The 18,774-nt window shown below is 45.4% G+C and overlaps 1 protein-coding gene across 1 annotated transcript in view; it reads right to left on the reverse strand.

Annotated features, from left to right (window-relative positions):
* The window catches only part of Lrrc1 (leucine rich repeat containing 1), a 114,520-nt gene that overhangs the window by 20,733 nt on the left and 75,013 nt on the right, over positions 1–18,774 (reverse strand). The window contains 5 exon segments of the mRNA XM_038323472.1: positions 1,852–1,996; positions 4,546–4,620; positions 4,971–5,034; positions 5,219–5,275; positions 15,872–15,961. Of these exon segments, the coding sequence (XP_038179400.1) occupies positions 1,852–1,996; positions 4,546–4,620; positions 4,971–5,034; positions 5,219–5,275; positions 15,872–15,961 (431 nt within the window).

Here is an 18,774-nt window from a genome sequence, read left to right on the forward strand (position 1 = left end):
TCTCTCTCCCTCTCCCCGCCCCTTTATCTCTGTGCATTATATATAAAATAATAATTATTAGCACACATTTAAAAATTAACATTTAAACAGTTAATTTTAAACAAATATACATTGATTTGGTTCTGCTTTCAAAATTTCTGAACAACCAAAAAAGCACATTAACAGACATTTCTCTTTCTTACAGGATTGACAGACATTTCTCTTTCTTACAGGATTAGCAATGCATACAAGGAAAGCATTACAAAAACCCCTATTTAAAAAAAAACAAGTTCAGGCCCTTGAATAATGAGAAAGAAGATAAAACATTTTTCACAGCTTAAATAACAACACTTGTTCCATCACATTCTGTACTAATTTCTCACCCTGGTCTAAGCTCCTTTATAAGAAAGGAAATGGAGCGGATAATGTTGGGCGGTGCAGGCCTTTAATCCCAGAAACTGTGAGGCAAAGGCAGGAGGAGCTCTGTGAGTTTAAGCCCAGCTTTGCCTACAGAGCAAGTCCCAGGACAGCCAAGGCTACATAGGGGGATTCTGTGTCAAAAAAGTGAAAGAAAGGAGAGAGGGAGAGAGGGAGGGAAGAAAAAAGGGAAGGAGGGAAGAAAGGAAGGAGAAAAAAAGGAAAAAGCAAGAGAAGGTGATGTGGGAGGTCCTTCTGTGCATGTGTTGCTTTTTTTGTTTGGTTAATGAATAAAGAAGCTGCTTTGGCCTGTGATAGGACAGAGTAGAGCTAGGTGGGAAAATTAAACTGAATGCTGGGGAGAAAAAAAGGCAGTCAGGAAGAAGCCATGGAGCCGCCAGTTGGAACCTTGCTGGTAGGCCATGAGCCTCATGGTAAAATATAAAATAATATGAATGGGTTAATTTAAGATATATGAGCTAGCTAGAAAGATGCTTAAGCAACAGGCCAAGCAGTGATTTAATTAATACAGATTCTGTGTGGCTATTTCGAGTCTGGGCGGCTAGGACTGAACAAGCGGCCTCTGCGAACAGGAAGTGATGGAGGATTCCCATTGGCTAAAAAAGAAACTGCCTGGCCCATTTGATTGGCCAGCCCTTAGGTGGGCGGAGTAGACAGAACAGGAAGAAGGAAGTGAGGTAGATGGCTCAGTCAGATGCCACGCCTCTCTTAAGTTAGGCAGACTGCCATACCTCTCCTAAGGGAGAGAGATGCCAGACGCAATGAAGCTCCAGCCCAAGATGGATGTATGCTAGAAACTTCCTGGTAAGGCACCACTTTGTGGTTGCTACACAGATTATTAGATATGGGTTAATCAAGATGTGAGTAAGAGGCAGAAAATAATGGGCCAGGCAGTATTTAAAAGAATACAGTTTGTGTGTTGTTATTTCGGGTAAAGCTAGCCGGTGGCTGGGAGCCGGGCGGTGGGACCCGCAGCTCCACACTACAAGGAAGGTTAAAAGATCTCTCCCAGCACATTACAGATGGCTCAGCTCTATCGTGTCCCATCTAAAGGCATCTTCCCAGTGCACTCTTATCAAGAGGATGGAGCCCAGTAAAGACCTAAGTTCTAGTGATGTCTGAGTTACCGTCTCATGGACTATTTAGGATTCTGATATGAAATGTCCTAGTGACTGCTCATTTATCCTCTAATTGTGACTAAGTCACTTTATAATTATGGGGCTCGGATAACGTAGACATGAATCAACAATTGAAAGTAACAATATCACAGGTATCACCAAGATGGACCGGCGTAGCTGAAACTGCATTAACTATCCCTTGCCTTCCTTATAAAAACAAGCAACGGAAAGTCCCATTCCCAGCACTGAACAACAATGAGCAACGCTCAAGACGACAGCAGGTGGAACCCTATGTCGGCCACATTTCAATACTTACCAATGCCATCGGGCACTGTTTCCAGTAAGTTCTGGGAAATGATTAAGTCTGTTAACGAGGCCAGGCCACTGATTTCTTCAGGAAGTCTTTCCAACCTGTTTTCAGAGACATCTAAGCAGAGCAGGCTCTTCAGATTCCCTATTTCCTGTGTTCATGGCATGGAAAGAGAAACACATGCTTGAAGCTGGCACAGCACAGCACAAAGGAATTTGCTCTAGGAGATTTTCACCATCAAACCCAGGTCTGCATCACAGAAACAGGAGCAGAAAGAACGCGAGAGTTGGAAGACCAGGATGGATGCTGTGGAACCCTGGATGTGATGTGACTGTTGCATGCATGACCTCACACCACATAGGGGCATCTGCATTGGATAGGGGCTCACAAGGCCTCACCCCCTCCCCAAGTGAGCAGTTACTGGCAACTGATAGCTGATGGAGAAAGGAAAGTCCTTTTTCTTTAAGGGAATGGCCCATGGTAGGTGGGCCCATACCCATGTGTATATGGGCAGCACTAACTGGACTTAGTGGGTCTAAAAGATAAGGAAAATAAAGACGACGTGAAGTTGGGAGGAGATGAAGCAGAATGAAGGGAGTTGGAGGGTAGATATGATCAAAATACATTATATATATCATAATATCATATATCATACACACACACACACATACACACACACACACACACGAAAAACTGTCTTTAAAATCCCTCCGTTCTTTGGGAGGCAGAGGCAAACAGATCTCTGTGAGTTCAAGGCCAGTCTGATCTACAGAGTGAGTTCCAGAATGGCCAGAACTGTTAAACAGATAAATCCTGTCTCAAAAAAAAAAAAAAAAAAAAAAAAAACTCGGGAGGCAGAGGCAGGCGGATCTCTGTGAGTTCGAGACCAGCCTGGTCTACAAGAGCTAGCTCCAGGACAGGCTCTAAAAGCTGCAGAGAAACCCTGTCTCGAAAAACCAACCCCCCCCCCCAAAAAAAACCAAACAAACCAACCCAAAACTCCTCAGTTCTGGGACTGGAGAGGTAGCTTGGTGATTAGGAACACTGACCACTCTGCTAGAAGACCTGGGTTCAACCCCCAAGCACCCACATGGGAAGTCCTGTCCCAGGGGACCCCACACCTTCTTCAAGTCTCCGGAGGGCACTACACAAATGTGGTGGACAGACATATGTGCCGGCAAAATACTCACACATAAAATACAAAAATAAAATAATTTAAGACCTCAGTTCTAAGCATGTTACTTCAGTTCATACCTAGGTGTGAATATCTGAGTGCATTCCTAGACTCTTTCCAATGAAAATGATAAACTATAGAAATCACAGCCACAGAGCCTGAAGGAGAGGTTCAGTAGAACTTGATACTAGAGGCAAATGGGACTTTTAAATAAGCACTTACAGCATAATCTATTAGCGATCCCATTCTTCTGTGGCTACAATGCCACATGTCACACAGTCATTTATACACATTGCTCAGACATGTACTCTAATACTTTTAATACCACATGGCCAGTATTTTATTACACTCCTGGTCCTCCACAGTATTCTCCCCGTCCGGCAAGGATCTCACACACGTTCCAGTGAAATCTCAGTATCAGTCAAAGGCAGCCCAAATTTCAGAAGTAGAGTCTCATTAGTTTCTCAGTTGCATTAGTCATTAAGAGACATCATGATAACCTCAGGGCTATCACAGAGACAACGAAAATTCTAGTTGAGTGCGTCTTTCTAGTGTCAGAGTTCCTGGCCTCTCACTGTCGCTCCCACCCACAGCCCGTCACCCCTGAGCCACAGTCAAGCGGGCAGCACGCTAACTATTTTAAAATGCGATCATCCACACCATGAAAGGAACGGCCTGTGAACACTCAAGATTCAGACTATGTGGCAGAGAAAAGGAGGGAACAAGACATGGCTGCTGGGGAAGGCTTTTGGGGGAACTTCTCAACTGGTTCATCTGAAACGAGACCTGCCTGCTAGACTCCACTCTGAAGAATGAAATGGCCCACTTCATTTAGAACATGGGTCTCATTTGACAAGAGCAGAGAAAAGACTCAAACCGTGAGTGCAATGGGGAGCCGGGGGAGCTCTTAATATTATTTTACATTAACTACCACAGGGGGGAAAACGTAGTAAAAAAATACCCTAAAGCACTTGGGCACAGCAGCAAAGTAGCAGAGAGGTACAGTGTCTCAATTATGGTCTTTCTCATCCACAGATCTAATGGCGCAAAGTAAACTACACTGGGTAGAAAGAATGAGACTTGGACATCTATAAAGACAGTGGGCTGGGTTTCCAATCTCCCTGTGACACGGTACAATGGTGAAAGCTCATGGCCTTTCTGTAGATGTGTTTTTTTTCAACAATGAGATGGCTCAGCGGTTAAGACATTGCCTGTTCTTCCAGAGGTCCTGAGCTCAATTCCCAGCAACCACATGGTGGCTCACAACCATCTGTAATGAGATCTGGTGCCCTCTTGAGGAAGAGACCTGGTCAGCCATCCTCATCAACTTAGACCATGAAACCCAATGTGGACACATCAACAGAACCGCCATATATGGGCTGCCCATGCATGTGTCATTATGGCCAGGGCACAAATTTCATTCATTCATTTTATCTTTGGGGTCTTCTAGGAAGTCCCATGGAAGTAGGGAAGACACACAGTCTACTGCTGCTGCTGCACATTTTGTGAGACACACTATAAATTACCTGAGGTAATTCAGACAGTTGATTTCCATCCAACCAGAGATCCTTCAGATGTAGGAGCGCCCCAATTGACTCTGGCTGAAACAAAAGGTGGCATTGTAGTGACAAGGCCCCAGACCTCCATCTTCCATCAGAGCATTATCAAACGGGAAAAGGGTACCACAGTAGGCTTAGCTGCTATTTCTCTCATGTCAAGACTCTGTCCCTAAAACTGCCCCAACCTCCTCCCTAGAATGCAAACACCACCCCTCATGGTCAGACCACTAGTCCTGACTCCCCCAAACCATATTTCTCCACCCACCGTGAACAGAAACACATTTCCCAAATTTCCTAGTTGTACCTGAAGAAAGACATCCCTACTGAACTCCTCAAAATCACTTGAGATCATAAGGGCAGAGAAACATCAAATCTCTCAGATACACACTTACCAAATTATAGATTTCATTGTTTCCTAAATCAAGTTCTTCTAGTCTCCTTAGTTGGGTGAGAGAGCTGTTGAAATAACCAACAACAAGAATGCTCAGAGAGGCTTACGGCACACAGAGAAACACACTTCCTTTCTTGGACTAGTTTCCAAAAGCATGGTTTATTAGGATGTGGTAGGAAGCACTGCTCAGGAAACTATCCTGCCAGTCACTCTGCACAAAGTGCCCTCTTCTTTTCCCCAGAGACTCACTCAGGAAGATACGTAAGAAGATTCTCTCTCAGTTCCAGTGAAGCCAGGTTATAAAGACTAGAAATTCAAAAAAGAAAACGGTGTTAAGAAAATGCCTTCAATATTCCTACTCCCCCTCCACCACCCACATCCCCCACATGCTGATCTTATTCAAACCTTTCCCGTTACTCCCCAGAATAAAAATATAGACCACCACCACCGATGAACATAATCTTCACGTCCCAGATTTCAATACAATGGCATTAATAAAAGTATAGTATTTGACTCACAAATACCTTACACATGACACAGGGAAATAACTTCCCAGTCACCAAAGACGACCACTCCCTAACAAAGACGGATGCCAACTATGTGCATCTCGGTTTCAGAATGTTAAAAATGCGCGGTTACTAGAACAGCAGTGCCTTTAATCTCAAGGGGTGGAGACTTCTTCCCCTATCAGTGAAATACCATGCCTGTTTTGAATCAAGTGCCTAGGTCTGACAAGATGGTTCAGGGGTAAAAGTACTTGCCACCAAACCTGACACTCTGAGTTGAAGCCCCAGCATTTGCTGGTGGAAAGAGAGAACCAATTTCTGCAAATGGTTTTCTTACCTTTACTGTGGCATGTTCCAGCCCATAATAAACATAATAAAAAAAAACAACCTAGTGGGGTCTCAACATTAAAAAAAAAAAAAAAAACAACCTAGGGGGGTCTCAACAAAAGCCCAGTGCTCTACCTCATGGCCACCAACTACCAGAGAAAATACCTCCCTTTTAAGGAGTCAGAAATAATACAGTGAGACGCTCTGACCACACATCTGACTTAATGCAGTAGCTATATTGATGCTGCTCTTACCCTTACTAAGCCCTAGCACGGTGCTCTTTGCAGCAGATTCTCCTGCCTTTCAGGTACACGAGCGCCTATCAGGACACTGTGGAGCAGACAGAGGCTCTCCCTAACAATGATTATCTGGGTCACTTTCAGATAAGAGTCAGTGCCTCGCTAACAAAAGCCCCCACCTCATGACACAGATTCCAAACAGCCACCACCCTCCACTTCACGGGTACCTAGGCTCCTTGCAACCCCAAGCAATTTTGCTAATATATTGCTTTAGCAGCATTTAGATTTGGAGGGATTTTATTTCTGAGCATCAGCACTAATCTTCCTTAATCCTTTACTTTCTGTCTTTCCAACAACAGGTGCTGTGGAGCTGGGATGAGTGGGGAGAAATAAGTGTCATTTAAGGGGGGGTGGGGGGCAATTCAGGGGGTGAAAGGAGGAGGAGAATTAGACTAAAGATGCTCGAAAAAGCCATGGGGTCCACTGACAGCAGTGGCGGCAGAAGCCGGGCTGGCCCCACCAACGGCTGACTAACTCGGATCCCAGGCTTTGAGTGGGTCCACCCCAATATCTATCCCCTCCATGAGCTGCTGTAGCATGTGAAGGAGCCAGTCCTGCAGGAGCAGAGCTGCAGGCCCAACATGACTCTGACAATAGCAGGATATCCAAGACGACTCTCAGCAATGGTCCAGTTCGTTCAGAAACCCTGAACCAGACCAATGTCTCATTGCAATGAATATTTGTGGTGTGGTGTGGGTGTGTTTATATATGTATGCATGCACATCTGTGACACCAACTTCTCCTGCCACTGCGACGAAGAATGAGTCGGTGGAGGAGGTGGGAAATACTGAGAAATGGAGTGGTGAGCGAGCGGTGGAGGTGGAACTAGAGAAGAGACAGCAGGGAGAGGTGAGAGAGACGCCTGCAGTGGAGGGGAGAACACGCTGTTGAACAGGGCCAAAGCGGAGGGGTGCTGCAGCCTGAACCCTGCACTCGGTCACAACCCCCACCACCCACCTACACACACACACACACACACACACACACACACACACACACACACACACACACACTGCCCAGCTGCACCATCTCCCTGGTTCTGAGCAACAACACGAAGTCCAAGATGGAAGAACAGATCATTTTCTGGATTGGATCCCCTCAAAAGACCTCTATGGTCCACGCTGCGCCTGAAGGACCCTTCGGTATCCATGGTACACTGCCTCAGGCCTGCTGAAGCCCAGGGATCTTCTGGATGTCCATGGTCCTAAAACAGCTCCAAGTCGTGTTGATGTCCCTGGCCCAAGGTACCACTGAAGGCCGGCCATTCAGACGTCCATGGGCGGGGCTTCCACTGCGGGCTGTATTGATGGGAGTGGCCTGCACGGCAACCTAGGGCCACGATGATGTCTTGGTCTGTGCTGCTGCTAAGGGCCATGTCTGGGTATTGTTGAGGTCCATGGCCCGGATTCCCTCCAAGGGCCATGTGAATGTCTGTGGTCGGTGCTGCAGCCTGAAGCAATGTTGACATCTATGCTGTGCCACCACTGGGGGACATAGAGATGTGAGTGGCCTGGGCTGCTACCTGAAGCCGTGGAGGGCATGTCTGAGCCCGTGGTCCTACTGCGGTAGAGGGCCATGTTAATGTCTCTGGCCTGTGTTGCCACTGGATACTATGCTGAGGTCCGTGGCACATGGTGATGCTGGAGATCATGTGGATGTCCATGGTCCCTGCTGTCTCCAGAAACTGTGTTTTAAGTCCATGATTCGTGTTCCTGATGGCTGCCAAGAGCAGGGAAGTTGTTTTTGCCATGGCATTGATGACTGCACACTCAGTTGAGAAAGAGGGACATAAAAGGCTTCTGTGACAACCCCTACCCTTCCTCAGCCCCTAAAACAATAGCAGCCTAGACAGAAAGCCACCAAAGAGAAACTCTTAAAGACTGTGGTGAGGATGCTGAAGTGCTGCTCTCCACACTGACGGCTTCTGGAGGGGCAGGCGGGGCAGGACTCAGCTCTCTAAGGGGCTGCCCACAGTGAGTACATGGGCAACACACACCCGAACTTGTTTTCTTTTTCTTTCTTTTTATCGGAGGGGGAGGGGGGTGTAACAGGAAGTCCAAGGGGGGGGGGGCAGATCTGGGAAGACTGGAATGAAGTGCTCAGGATTCAAGATGTGAAATTCCCAAATAATCAATAAAATACTATGAAAAAGAGCCATGGCGGAAATTATGTTTACTTAAAATATGTGTATGCATAAATGCGCGCGCGCACACACACACAAAACTATAGTTTAAATGCAGTGACTCCACTTGGGGTGATAATACTCCCCCCAAGAGCCATTAAAAACAAAACCCCAAGTGCTAGGCATGTAGCCTTACACTTACCATTAACATATACAAATATGGCTCCCAGCAATTAAAAATAAAGATCTGGACATTATAATCAGACTCTGCAACCTCAGATGAAAGGCTTAAATCCTGGTCTGTTTGGTGGAGATATTTTATTACTAGCTCTCAATGTTTTCTATACACTGTTTCTGTTATAGTAATTAGTACTTAATATATTTTCCTTTCAATTAACCAGGCTAGTTATTTAAAAACTTGAGCCATCGCTTGTCCCTTAGCACACTTGGGTACATTAGAAGAACGCAAGCTCGGTCACTGTCCATAGAAAGATCACAGTAATCATTTCCTACCACTGACATCTTGAGAGGACAGACCCCGGGAAGGGTAGCCGCTGGCATGGCCATTTCGTATCTTACATACACTGCAATTTGTGACTCTTTAAACAAGGGGCAGAAAACACAGAAAAGACTTTGCCTAGAGACTCCTGAATCTGAACAAGCCATTTTCAATCAGAGGACAGCAGACTAATTTGAAACCACCACGGGCTTGCTTCTCATTAGCAGCTCGCTTTGGAATGTGCTAGACCAAAGTACAGGACCTACCAACCCACTGCAGCACACACTTCTCCAGACTGCTGGGGTTAAGAGTGGACACAGTCCCAGGACCGCGTCAAGGCAGTCAGACACTGATGCCACGAGACAGTCTCTTCCCTCGTCTCCCAGAACACAGCACTAACATGGCATCTCTTCCCACTGAGGCAGCGTCTCCCACTCACAGTGAACAGCATCTCATCTCTAACAGAACCCACAGAAGAACGTGCTACTGAGGAGCCCAGAGAAGAGGCACACAACTGTAGTCCCAGCACTTGGGAGGCAGAGACCGGCAGATACACACGTTCAAGGCCAGCCTGGTCTACAGGGAAAGTTCCAGGACAGCCAGGACTACACGGTGAAAACCCTGTCTAGAAAACCCAAAAAGAAAAGGGAAAAAATGTGCTGAGAGGTGCTGCTGGCCAGGGCAGGGATTTTAAGCAAATTCTACGTAGCTCAGAGTCCATGTGCTGAATCAGGAGGCTGGGAGAGAGGATCCAACATGAATCTGTCTATCACTTCAGTTAAAGGACACTGTTATCAACCAAAACCACCAAACATTTTTAAGACTTTCATAAACATGAAAAAATTAGATGTTTTGCTAGTGGTGCACGACTTTAATCCCAGCACTCAGGAGGCAGGGGCAGGTAGAGCAAGCCCAGGGCAGCCAGAACTACACACAGAAACCCTGTGTGTGTGTGTGTGGAGCGGGGATGCACACCCTTAACATATATATTAGTTTTAAATAGTCTTGCTAGTACTAATGATAGTCTCAATTTACTATAAGATGTACATTATAACTGCTTTCCAAGAACGAGCTGTATGAAGAAAAGCTAAGGGACAGGGAAAGAAGCTGAACCTCTCACACAACTAGGGAGCAAAAGGCCAGGATTCACTGGGAGCCTGCATTGCAACTGCTCTTCTATGCTGCTTCTCACTCTGCAGTCGGTGAATGACCCCTGCGCACTGGCAACACATACTCATATGCATGCGTGTATGTATGTATTAGAAAATATGTTATCTTTTAAAATCCGCATGCTCAGCAAAAAGTTCTCCTTCCATACTTGTTCTCTTCTAATACACCCTCACAATTACATACCAAAAGACGTTTTGACAGAATTTTCCTTTATCAAGGACAAGAAAGTATGACTCGTCTTTTTTTAAAGATTCTTTAAAAAATGAAGCATATGTCTGTGCCTGTCTAAATCTATGTTCCGTGTGCGAACACAGGCTGCAGAGGCACGCAGCGGCATCAGAGCTCCGGGAGCCGGAGTCCCGGGCAGGGCTGGGTCCGAGGAGAGCAGCAGCACTACTGCTGAGCCTTGTCTTCAGTTCCCAGTCTTTCCTTCTGCTTAAAGATTTATTCATGTTGTGTGTGATTGGCCTGTATGTCGGTAATGCGTATTACGTGCATGCTTGATGCCCATGGAGATTAGAAGAGGGGCACCAGATTCCCTGGAACTGGAGTTAAAGATGCTTGTGAACCACCATGTGGGTGCTAAGAATTGAACCTGGGTCCTCTGCGAGAGAAGACGTGCTCTTAGCCAACGAGCCACCTTCCAGCTCTTCCATATAATCTGGAGTAGAAAACTGGCGTCTACAGTACACCGCCACGCTGCGCTGTTTTCCTCACTAGGCTTCGTCTCCTTTTTCTACCTTGTACAGACTAATTTTTTTAAAACAGTATCTCACTACCCTGCACAAACCTTAATTTTTAAAATCACTCCCTAATTAACAAACAGATCATCTTTCAACTTTCAGCCCTGGCAAGTTACTCTTCTCTGCAGTACTGCTGGGATGGCCTCTCTGTCCTCTAGGGCACAATTACTTCCCGCCACTAGCACTGCGCCTGCCTTCCAGCAGTGGCAGGGTGAGAAAGCTAAGGAGCCTGCTCCAGGCTCAGGAAGCCTTGCCTCCTGCAAATCGCTCCTGTTTCAGACAGTTCAGAACAGCAGGGCAGAAGTTACCCTCTCTAAGTCAGAATGGGGGGCCGACTTGCATTTTTAGGATTCTATTTCAAGTGACTGAATGAGTGACTATTTTGAGAAATTCACATTTTTTTATAACTGTTTTAAATAATACTCTTTTTAAACCACTTTGGTTCTCCCCCTCATTTTCATTACCAAATCATCTAGAAAACAGAATAAAAGATACTTATATCAAACAAATGACAATATACTGAAAAATCATAAAAAAAATAACCTACAAGCATTTACAGTTGAGTGAAAAAAAATACAACTTTTGCTGGTGAGAGTACTCTACCAATAACCTATGCCTCCAGGCCTCTAACTTAAAAAAAAATATTTTTGCTTTTGAAACAACATTTTGCAGCAATTTCCAGGCTTCAAAAAAGAATATTTAATATGGTAACAGTTTCTCAAAGGTTTTTTCTCTTCTGTCACACCACAACTAAGCAGCCTAGCACTAGGCTTTGTCAGCCAAGGCCTCAGGCTTGCTTAGTTCAAGTTCACTGATATCAAGGTCGCTGGCTCCAAGGACAGCACAGACTAAACCAGATCCACATGTTCTAGCTCAGTCTGCCAGGGAACCTAACTAAGGCCTGCCAACTCATTCTATTTCTACCACCAAATTATCATAATTACATGTTTACTGATAAGAACTCTTCAATGACCGATGGCTGTGCTGGGAACTACACTAGCTCATCACAGACAATTCTGCTATTCTAGGCACGCTAACGCTCAAGGAGAAATTTTAATTAAAGGAGCAGGGAACACGCTTACGCTGACTTCTTTTTTATAGCACTTCAAGTAACATGACTGTTTCATGGAAAAGTTACACAAGGTCAAGACAAAATAGCATACTGCCCAATCCTGGGCTGCAAGCTTCCCAAGTCTTTAGCATACCCTGCTAGTTCCCTGGGGTCTCAGTCTCCTCCGACCTTCACCCCCCACTCTGCATCACCTGAGCACTGTAAAGACTGGACACATGTAATTACTTGCTCGGCATGGGTAAGTAATTGGACTAGTGACCTCATAGCAATTCATCAGTTATTAAATTCTCTTACTGAAGTGTATAAATTCTATGTTTTAGCACATTTCATTCACAAGCTATACAAATATTATTACTAGTTCCAGAAAATGTTTATCCTTTCCAAAAGAATCAAAGTCATTCTTGTATGAACCTGTTTTTAATTCTGAGTACATATAACTAGAAGAATTCATTAAAATTCTATCCACATTCTTTAAACTTGTTCTACCCTTCAGCCTCTAGCAACTACTAGCTTCTTTTCTTATAGACTTGACCGTACTTGTTACTCTGTATAAACAGAGTCAAATGGCATGTGACCTCTGGGGTCTGGCTTTATTATTTTTTTAACTAAACATCTTTCCAGCGTTCATGCTGCAGGCATGTAGCACAACTTCATTTCCTTCATAGCCCATTTATTGATTGATGTACATTTTGTTGACCATTCTCTCATGGATCCAAGTGTGAATGGTTTTCTACTTTGGGGGTTATTATGAAGAATGCTGCTATGAACTCACAACAGATTTCTGAATGGTCATGTCTTTAATACGGCTAGAACAGCTGGGCTCTATGGGAGCTAAGTTCACAACGGGGGCAACAGCGCTGCGCCGGTTGTACTTTCCCACCAGCAGGAGGTCAAGGTTTCAACGCCTCTAACTATGCAAAGACACTTGCTACCATGTACCTTTCTGACAACCATCCTAGCAGATACCAAAGTGCAGATGCACAGAAAGACTCGGGACCTAAGACACTAAGACCCTGGGAAGAAGGAAGAACAAAATGTGCCAACTGTGAGAACCGTGTAATTTAAAGACGGCCGTATCTGCAGGGGAAGACTAAAACTCTCCAGCTACTCAACCACGCACAGCACAGAAGATGCCAACTGCACTCAGGGTGGCTGGTGCCTGCCTTGGGAGCACGGGTGCTGTGGTGGCGGCACAAGCACTTGGGCACAAGCTGCAGCTGCCAGCAACACTTCACCCTGCTCCCGACTTCCCTTGCTGCACACAAGTCCGTTCCCTGCTGCCTTTCACTGCATGCCGGAAGCAGCTTTAAGCTTCCTGGCAACAAAGGCAGAGAAGCAAAATGTGAGAAGTGTCAGAACTGTTACCAAAACGAGACAAGCTTCCCATTCTTCTGGGTAGATATCTTTCCCCTAAAAATAACCGCCTTTCTCCCTCATAACTCCTTATATCAGAAAAATTAAGAAGTATTAATAGACAATACTTATTCCTCATTACAAAGTTTTATGGCAATAGAAGCTGTGCTTTTCCACAGTTTTCTTCTTCAGAACCACTTTTTACAGCAGCTGAGTGCAGGGCACTGCATAGGGACAGGCTAAACACGGTTCTGGCGGAGATTGCCAGGACTCCTCGTCCAGTGACCTACGAGGTCTCGTTGTACTGAGGAGTGCATCCGGTGTGCTCTGTTGCGGTGGCCACCCAGCAGGGAAGGAGGAGTGCTACCCAAGATGCCTGATTAAACGAAGGAGTAAGTAACGCAGGTGCATGCACTGATTACAGACACACAGTTGAACACCCAACACCTAGTCTTTTCTGCATAGACACAGAACTGAAGCGATGATAGTAAGGGAGGTGAGTGGCAGGTCAGGGAATCTGCAGGACTGGGATCTACTTCACCTCAGTCCGCCATTATGGAAGGGTGGCAAAGAGAACCTTTACAGGAAGAATAGACCTTCATGCCAGTTTGGAAAGAGAGGGTACCAGACAGACTTGAAAGTCCATCCGTATGAAAGGCTTTGGGGTTTTCTGCTTGGCTTATACAACAGATCTGCAGCACAGTAAAATCTGCACACTGCATGCCTGCAGATACACATGTTAACAAAGGTCTGAAATTGCAGGCCCCAAGTTTAACTAGAAACTTGTGTGTGGCCCAAACTTTTCAAAAGTAGAGCTAACGGACGCAAAGATCCGCAGAGATCACCCAAGCACTGGTTCTCACTATCCCAGTGTGATCTGGAAGACTCAATAGAACCACTGACGCCCAGAAAAGCAAGTTTGAGAAGCGCTGGTGTAGAGCTTAGATGACATCTAATAAAATCATCTAATAAAAGGGTGCTCTCCACACACCTACAGTAGACCTTTACAGTCCTTGCATTTATTATTTTAAAGATAATGTGTATAATACCAATATATTGTTCATATTAAAAATATACATAAAATTTTATAGGAGATAAAAGAAAATTATACATACATATGTGCATATATGGTTATATATTGCACATGTGTATGATTACATATAACACACACACACACCACACCACACACACACACACACACACACACACACACACTATTAAGACAGGTCGTACTTTGTAGTCCTGGATGTCCTGAGGACTCACTATGTGGATCAAGCTGGCCTGGAGCTCATAAAGTCCTCTGCCTCTGGGACCAAAGGTGTGCGCCACCATGCTCAGCTTGAATGTTTTTTATTAAAAAATTAAGAAACCCTACAATGTATGCTGCTACACCACACCCTTCTTGCTTCAAAGAGCACTAGGCTGATAATAATTATCTTTATGCAATTACAACACAGGCAGTACTAATCAATACCTAATTATCTTATGCACATACAACACAGGCACATACTTAATCATTCCAAACATTTTGCTTTACATTTGGTGAAAAACAACAGGCTAGACATTGCCTCGGCTTGCGGGCTATAAGCTAAGGATGCCGCCCTGCAAAGGCAGGTGCATTTGCGAGGTCACCACACCAGCTTCCACATTTCCCTCTTATTACGGAAAGGTCTTTGTTAAGCTTCTGTTGATAAAACTGCCATCTTCCTGACTGGCTTTTTTTTTTTTTAATTTTATTTTTTTAAAAAAGATATCCTCCTGATTTTACATACCCAGCCTCAGTGTCCACTCCCTCCACCTTCCCCTACCCCACCCCTTCTGACTGCTTTTTATAAAGCAGTTTGAACAAGTAGTCTTCGCTATTCTTATTTCTTAGGAACGCTCTGTTCAGAGCCATAGTCCATTGTTTAAACTGGGTCATTTTCTTGACTCTTTCTCTCCTTCTGGGTTCTTTTGTATATCGTGGATACTGATCTACCAGCTGTACAGCTGGCAAAGTTTCTCCGCTCTGTGAGCTTCCTTTCACTCATCGGATTGTTTCTTTGCTGGACAGGAACGTCTTCGTTTCAGGAGGTATCACTTTGTCCAGTGCTGGCCTAAATTCCAAGCAAACGGAGTCCATAATTCAATTCCCGGCATCCCATATCAAGCAGTTTCCAGGGAACCTGATACCCTCTTTTGCCTCCATGAACACTCATAAGCACACGGCATACACATGTACGCATACACACACACACACACACACACACACTTTAAAAACAAAACTTCAAACAAACTAGATTTCTTACAAATAAAAAGCAGCAGTACAGTTTATAACCATTAAGGTTTAGGGACAGCTGGGCACTGGAGAATGGCTCGGTGGTTAAGCTCAACAAGAATGAGAATCTGAATACATGCTCAACAATACATGCTCAACAAGAATGAGAATCTGAATCCCAGAATGTAAAAAAGCTGGGTGTGGCTAAGTGTATGCCTGTAACCCCAGCGCTGACAGAGGTGGAGATGGAAACCACCAGGCATTGCTGGGCACCAGCTCAGCTCCAGGCTCCCTGAGAAACCCTGTCTCAAAGGAACAGACTAGAGAGTGACAGAGAGGGGGACGCCTAACCTCCACTGTCCTCTGGCCTCCTCACACAAGCTGATGTGTACACAGAGGATCACACACAAACGAAAGGCTGACTTTCATCTTTCCTGACGGGGATACGGAAGGAGTGGCGAATGGTACTGTGTTCCACAGTCTGTAAAGGCAGAGGGTGCGGCTGACAAGCTCCCTCTCATCCCCGGCACTCACAGACGTCTGTAAAAACTTACTTCCCGATATTCTCTGGCAGGGTCTGCAGTGAGATGTCGTTTACAGAGAGACACGTTAGGTTCTGTAGCTCAGGAAAGCTCTCTGGCAACCTACAACAACGACGACAACAATATTAATCCAAAAGAGTAAGGCAGTGCACGCTGAGTGTAAATACAGACTTATTCCACGCGGTTTGGTGGCTGCAACAGCCTCCTGCATCACCTTTTATTATGGGATACCCGCCTTGGTATCCTATATACACTACACCTATAAGCAGAAGCAGACGGCTCTGTCTACAGAGGGAAAGCCACAGGCCCTGCAGATACTGAGAGAGAGATGCGCAGATGTGCACGGCCTCCTAGAGAGGTGCTGAGGCGTGCTGGGCATTCTAGGAGAAAGAAAGATGCTGCTGCTGCTGACCCTGAAGCCCGACCTCTGAGGATCTGGGGTGTGACAGCACACACCTTTAATCCCAGGGCGCACAGGCAGAGGTAGGTAGGTCTCTGTGAGTTCCAGGCCAGCCAAGACCGCTCTGACCACATCGCAAACAAAAAAGAGTAAAAATCCTAAGGAACAAAACAAAACAAAAATCCTGCTGAGAATGACAACAATGCCCTGATTAGAAGAAATTGCAGAGAAAATTTAGCTGCCCGTGGGGGTTTAAGCCGCAGGCCAGCCGCAGCTCAGAATGCCCAGAGCGGAGGATTACTCCACACTGATGGGCTGTGGGCCAGCTGCTCTGCTGTCTTAGCTTCTTTTTAATTCTAGATGTCACTCGTTTAAGATTAATTTTATCTCTCACTACGTAGTCCATACAAAAGCACTTTAATGTCTCAAACTCCACAAAATGGTAAGGATTTGATACAAAATCATCATTTAAAATTTACAAAGAATGTAGGCAGAGGCGGGGGGAGGGGATCTCTGTGAGTTCAAGGCCAGCCTGGTGTGCAAGAGCTAGTTTCAGGGCAGGCTCCAAAGCTACAGAGAAACCCTGTCTGGAAAAACGAGGAGCGAGAGAGAGCGCGAGAGAGAGCGAGAGAGCGAGAGAGAGAGAGTTTCAATATTCCGAGTTACTCGTATTTAGAGGGAAAATCATGACTAAAGATGAAAGAATTTTAACACATCTAAAATGATCCTCTCTCTCTCTCTCTCTCTCTCTCTCTCTCTCCCCCCCCCCCAGCATAAGCAGAACTCTGACTTTAGTAGTGAGCTCTTGATCACTATACTTGTCTTTTGTTTGCTAGGTATGTTTGTGTTATAAAAAAAAGATAAGCAAAAAAGAAATCTTGTATTAATGTTTGACATGAATTACAAAACTCAAAATCCAGGTACCCAAGAACAGGGCATCAACAGGACTGTTTTATTACATTATTGGAATCACTTGCTGAAGATTGTTACTTATAATTCAAAAGACAAAACTTACTTGGCCTGTCTGGAGTTTTGTCAGGCGTATATATTCCTTTATGATTTAAAAATACAGAAGATGTTCCTAAAGCAAGTGAAATGCTCTAGCTGCTGCTCCCGCCCTTCTGCCCGCTGCTGGCTTAGGTAAGGGTGGACAGTGTGAGCGCACGCAGAGGGATGGGGGCAGAACCGCGTGAGGAGCTGTCTCCCGCTCTCGCAGCAGCTGCAGGGTCTCGAAGTCTGCTCATCTAGCTGAGGTTCCCTCCCCAGCCACAAACTAAGTGTGCCAAGCTAAGCAATTACCGAGTCCCCTTCAGCTCCAGATAACATCTTAATTCTTAACATCAGGACACCTGCCAAACTGAAATGATGCTTTTCTCTAAGGATCCCGTCACAGAGGAGGCCAGGATAAAAACGGGAGAGAAAGCCTCACAGAACCTGAGTGTGCTCTAGCTGAGAGTGCCTTTGGATGACTGCGGAGACAATGTTAACAGACATGAGGAGGAGAAAAGGAGAAAAGCAGAGGCGATTTAAGTGGCTGAGTGGCTGGCTAGGTTCTCAGTTGGCAGAAACCAGAGCAATCCCAGCTTGCCAAGCCATATAAGCTGCCTTAAAGCTCCGCTTGCTGTGCAGTTCAGTGGAATGCTCACTGAGCACTTCCTTCGAGAATTACAGCTGGGCTTGGGAGACACGATAATAAGAGAGAAATGCAAGTCACTTCCTCATGTCTGTGAGGGAGTCTTTATTAGAGGGACAGCTTACGTGTAATGTCAAGTGCTATGGAAACACAGTGCAGAGAGGGTGCTGTGGAAGACCAGAAAGCAGGGTGCTCTCCCCCAGGTTAAAGGAAGGGGAAAGATCAGAACTGTCAGGGAGGGGGCTGGGAAAAGGAACTGAAGTGTTTCACGAGTACTCAGAGACTGATAGGGCAGCAGAGGGCAACCAGGTAGAGGCTGTTGAAGTACACTGTAGCCGAGGAGGCCCTCAAAGCCCTGGGGGGAGCATGAACGTCAGGGGACAGGAAACAAGAGAGGTTCTGAGGAGAAATAATTGTGTGAAGGTTACTAGGAAACAGGATACAGCTGAGGACAGTAACGAGTTAAAAAAGGTATTAGATTTATGCAGGCATAAGGGATTGTTATTTTTCAGTTATAATTGATAAGAGTATCAGTCACTGAAATCCAAAAGTAAAGAAACCAGAAACAACCATAAAAATATCTAATTCTGGGAAATGAGACATGGGTGAGACAAAAATTAAATAGGGAATTGTTCCCCTACTCAGGGAGTCTCAATTTTAAAATGAGTAAGATAAGCCAGCTCAATTTCAAAGGGAACAGCTATGTGCAGAGCCTTGAAAAATCTACCAATGGACTCACTGGCCCAGAGAAACCTTTCGAGCTCACACCCAAGAGTCGTCTCTCTGCATTGCCGTATGGGTACCAATTCATTTACCCTGGCAACACAGGCTCCTGGAGGCAGGAGGCAGTGGACTCCCAACTCAGGTAGGCCCCAAGGAAGG

This window comes from Arvicola amphibius, chromosome 3 (assembly GCF_903992535.2).
Source record: "Arvicola amphibius chromosome 3, mArvAmp1.2, whole genome shotgun sequence".
NCBI classification, from domain to species: Eukaryota; Metazoa; Chordata; class Mammalia; order Rodentia; family Cricetidae; genus Arvicola; species Arvicola amphibius.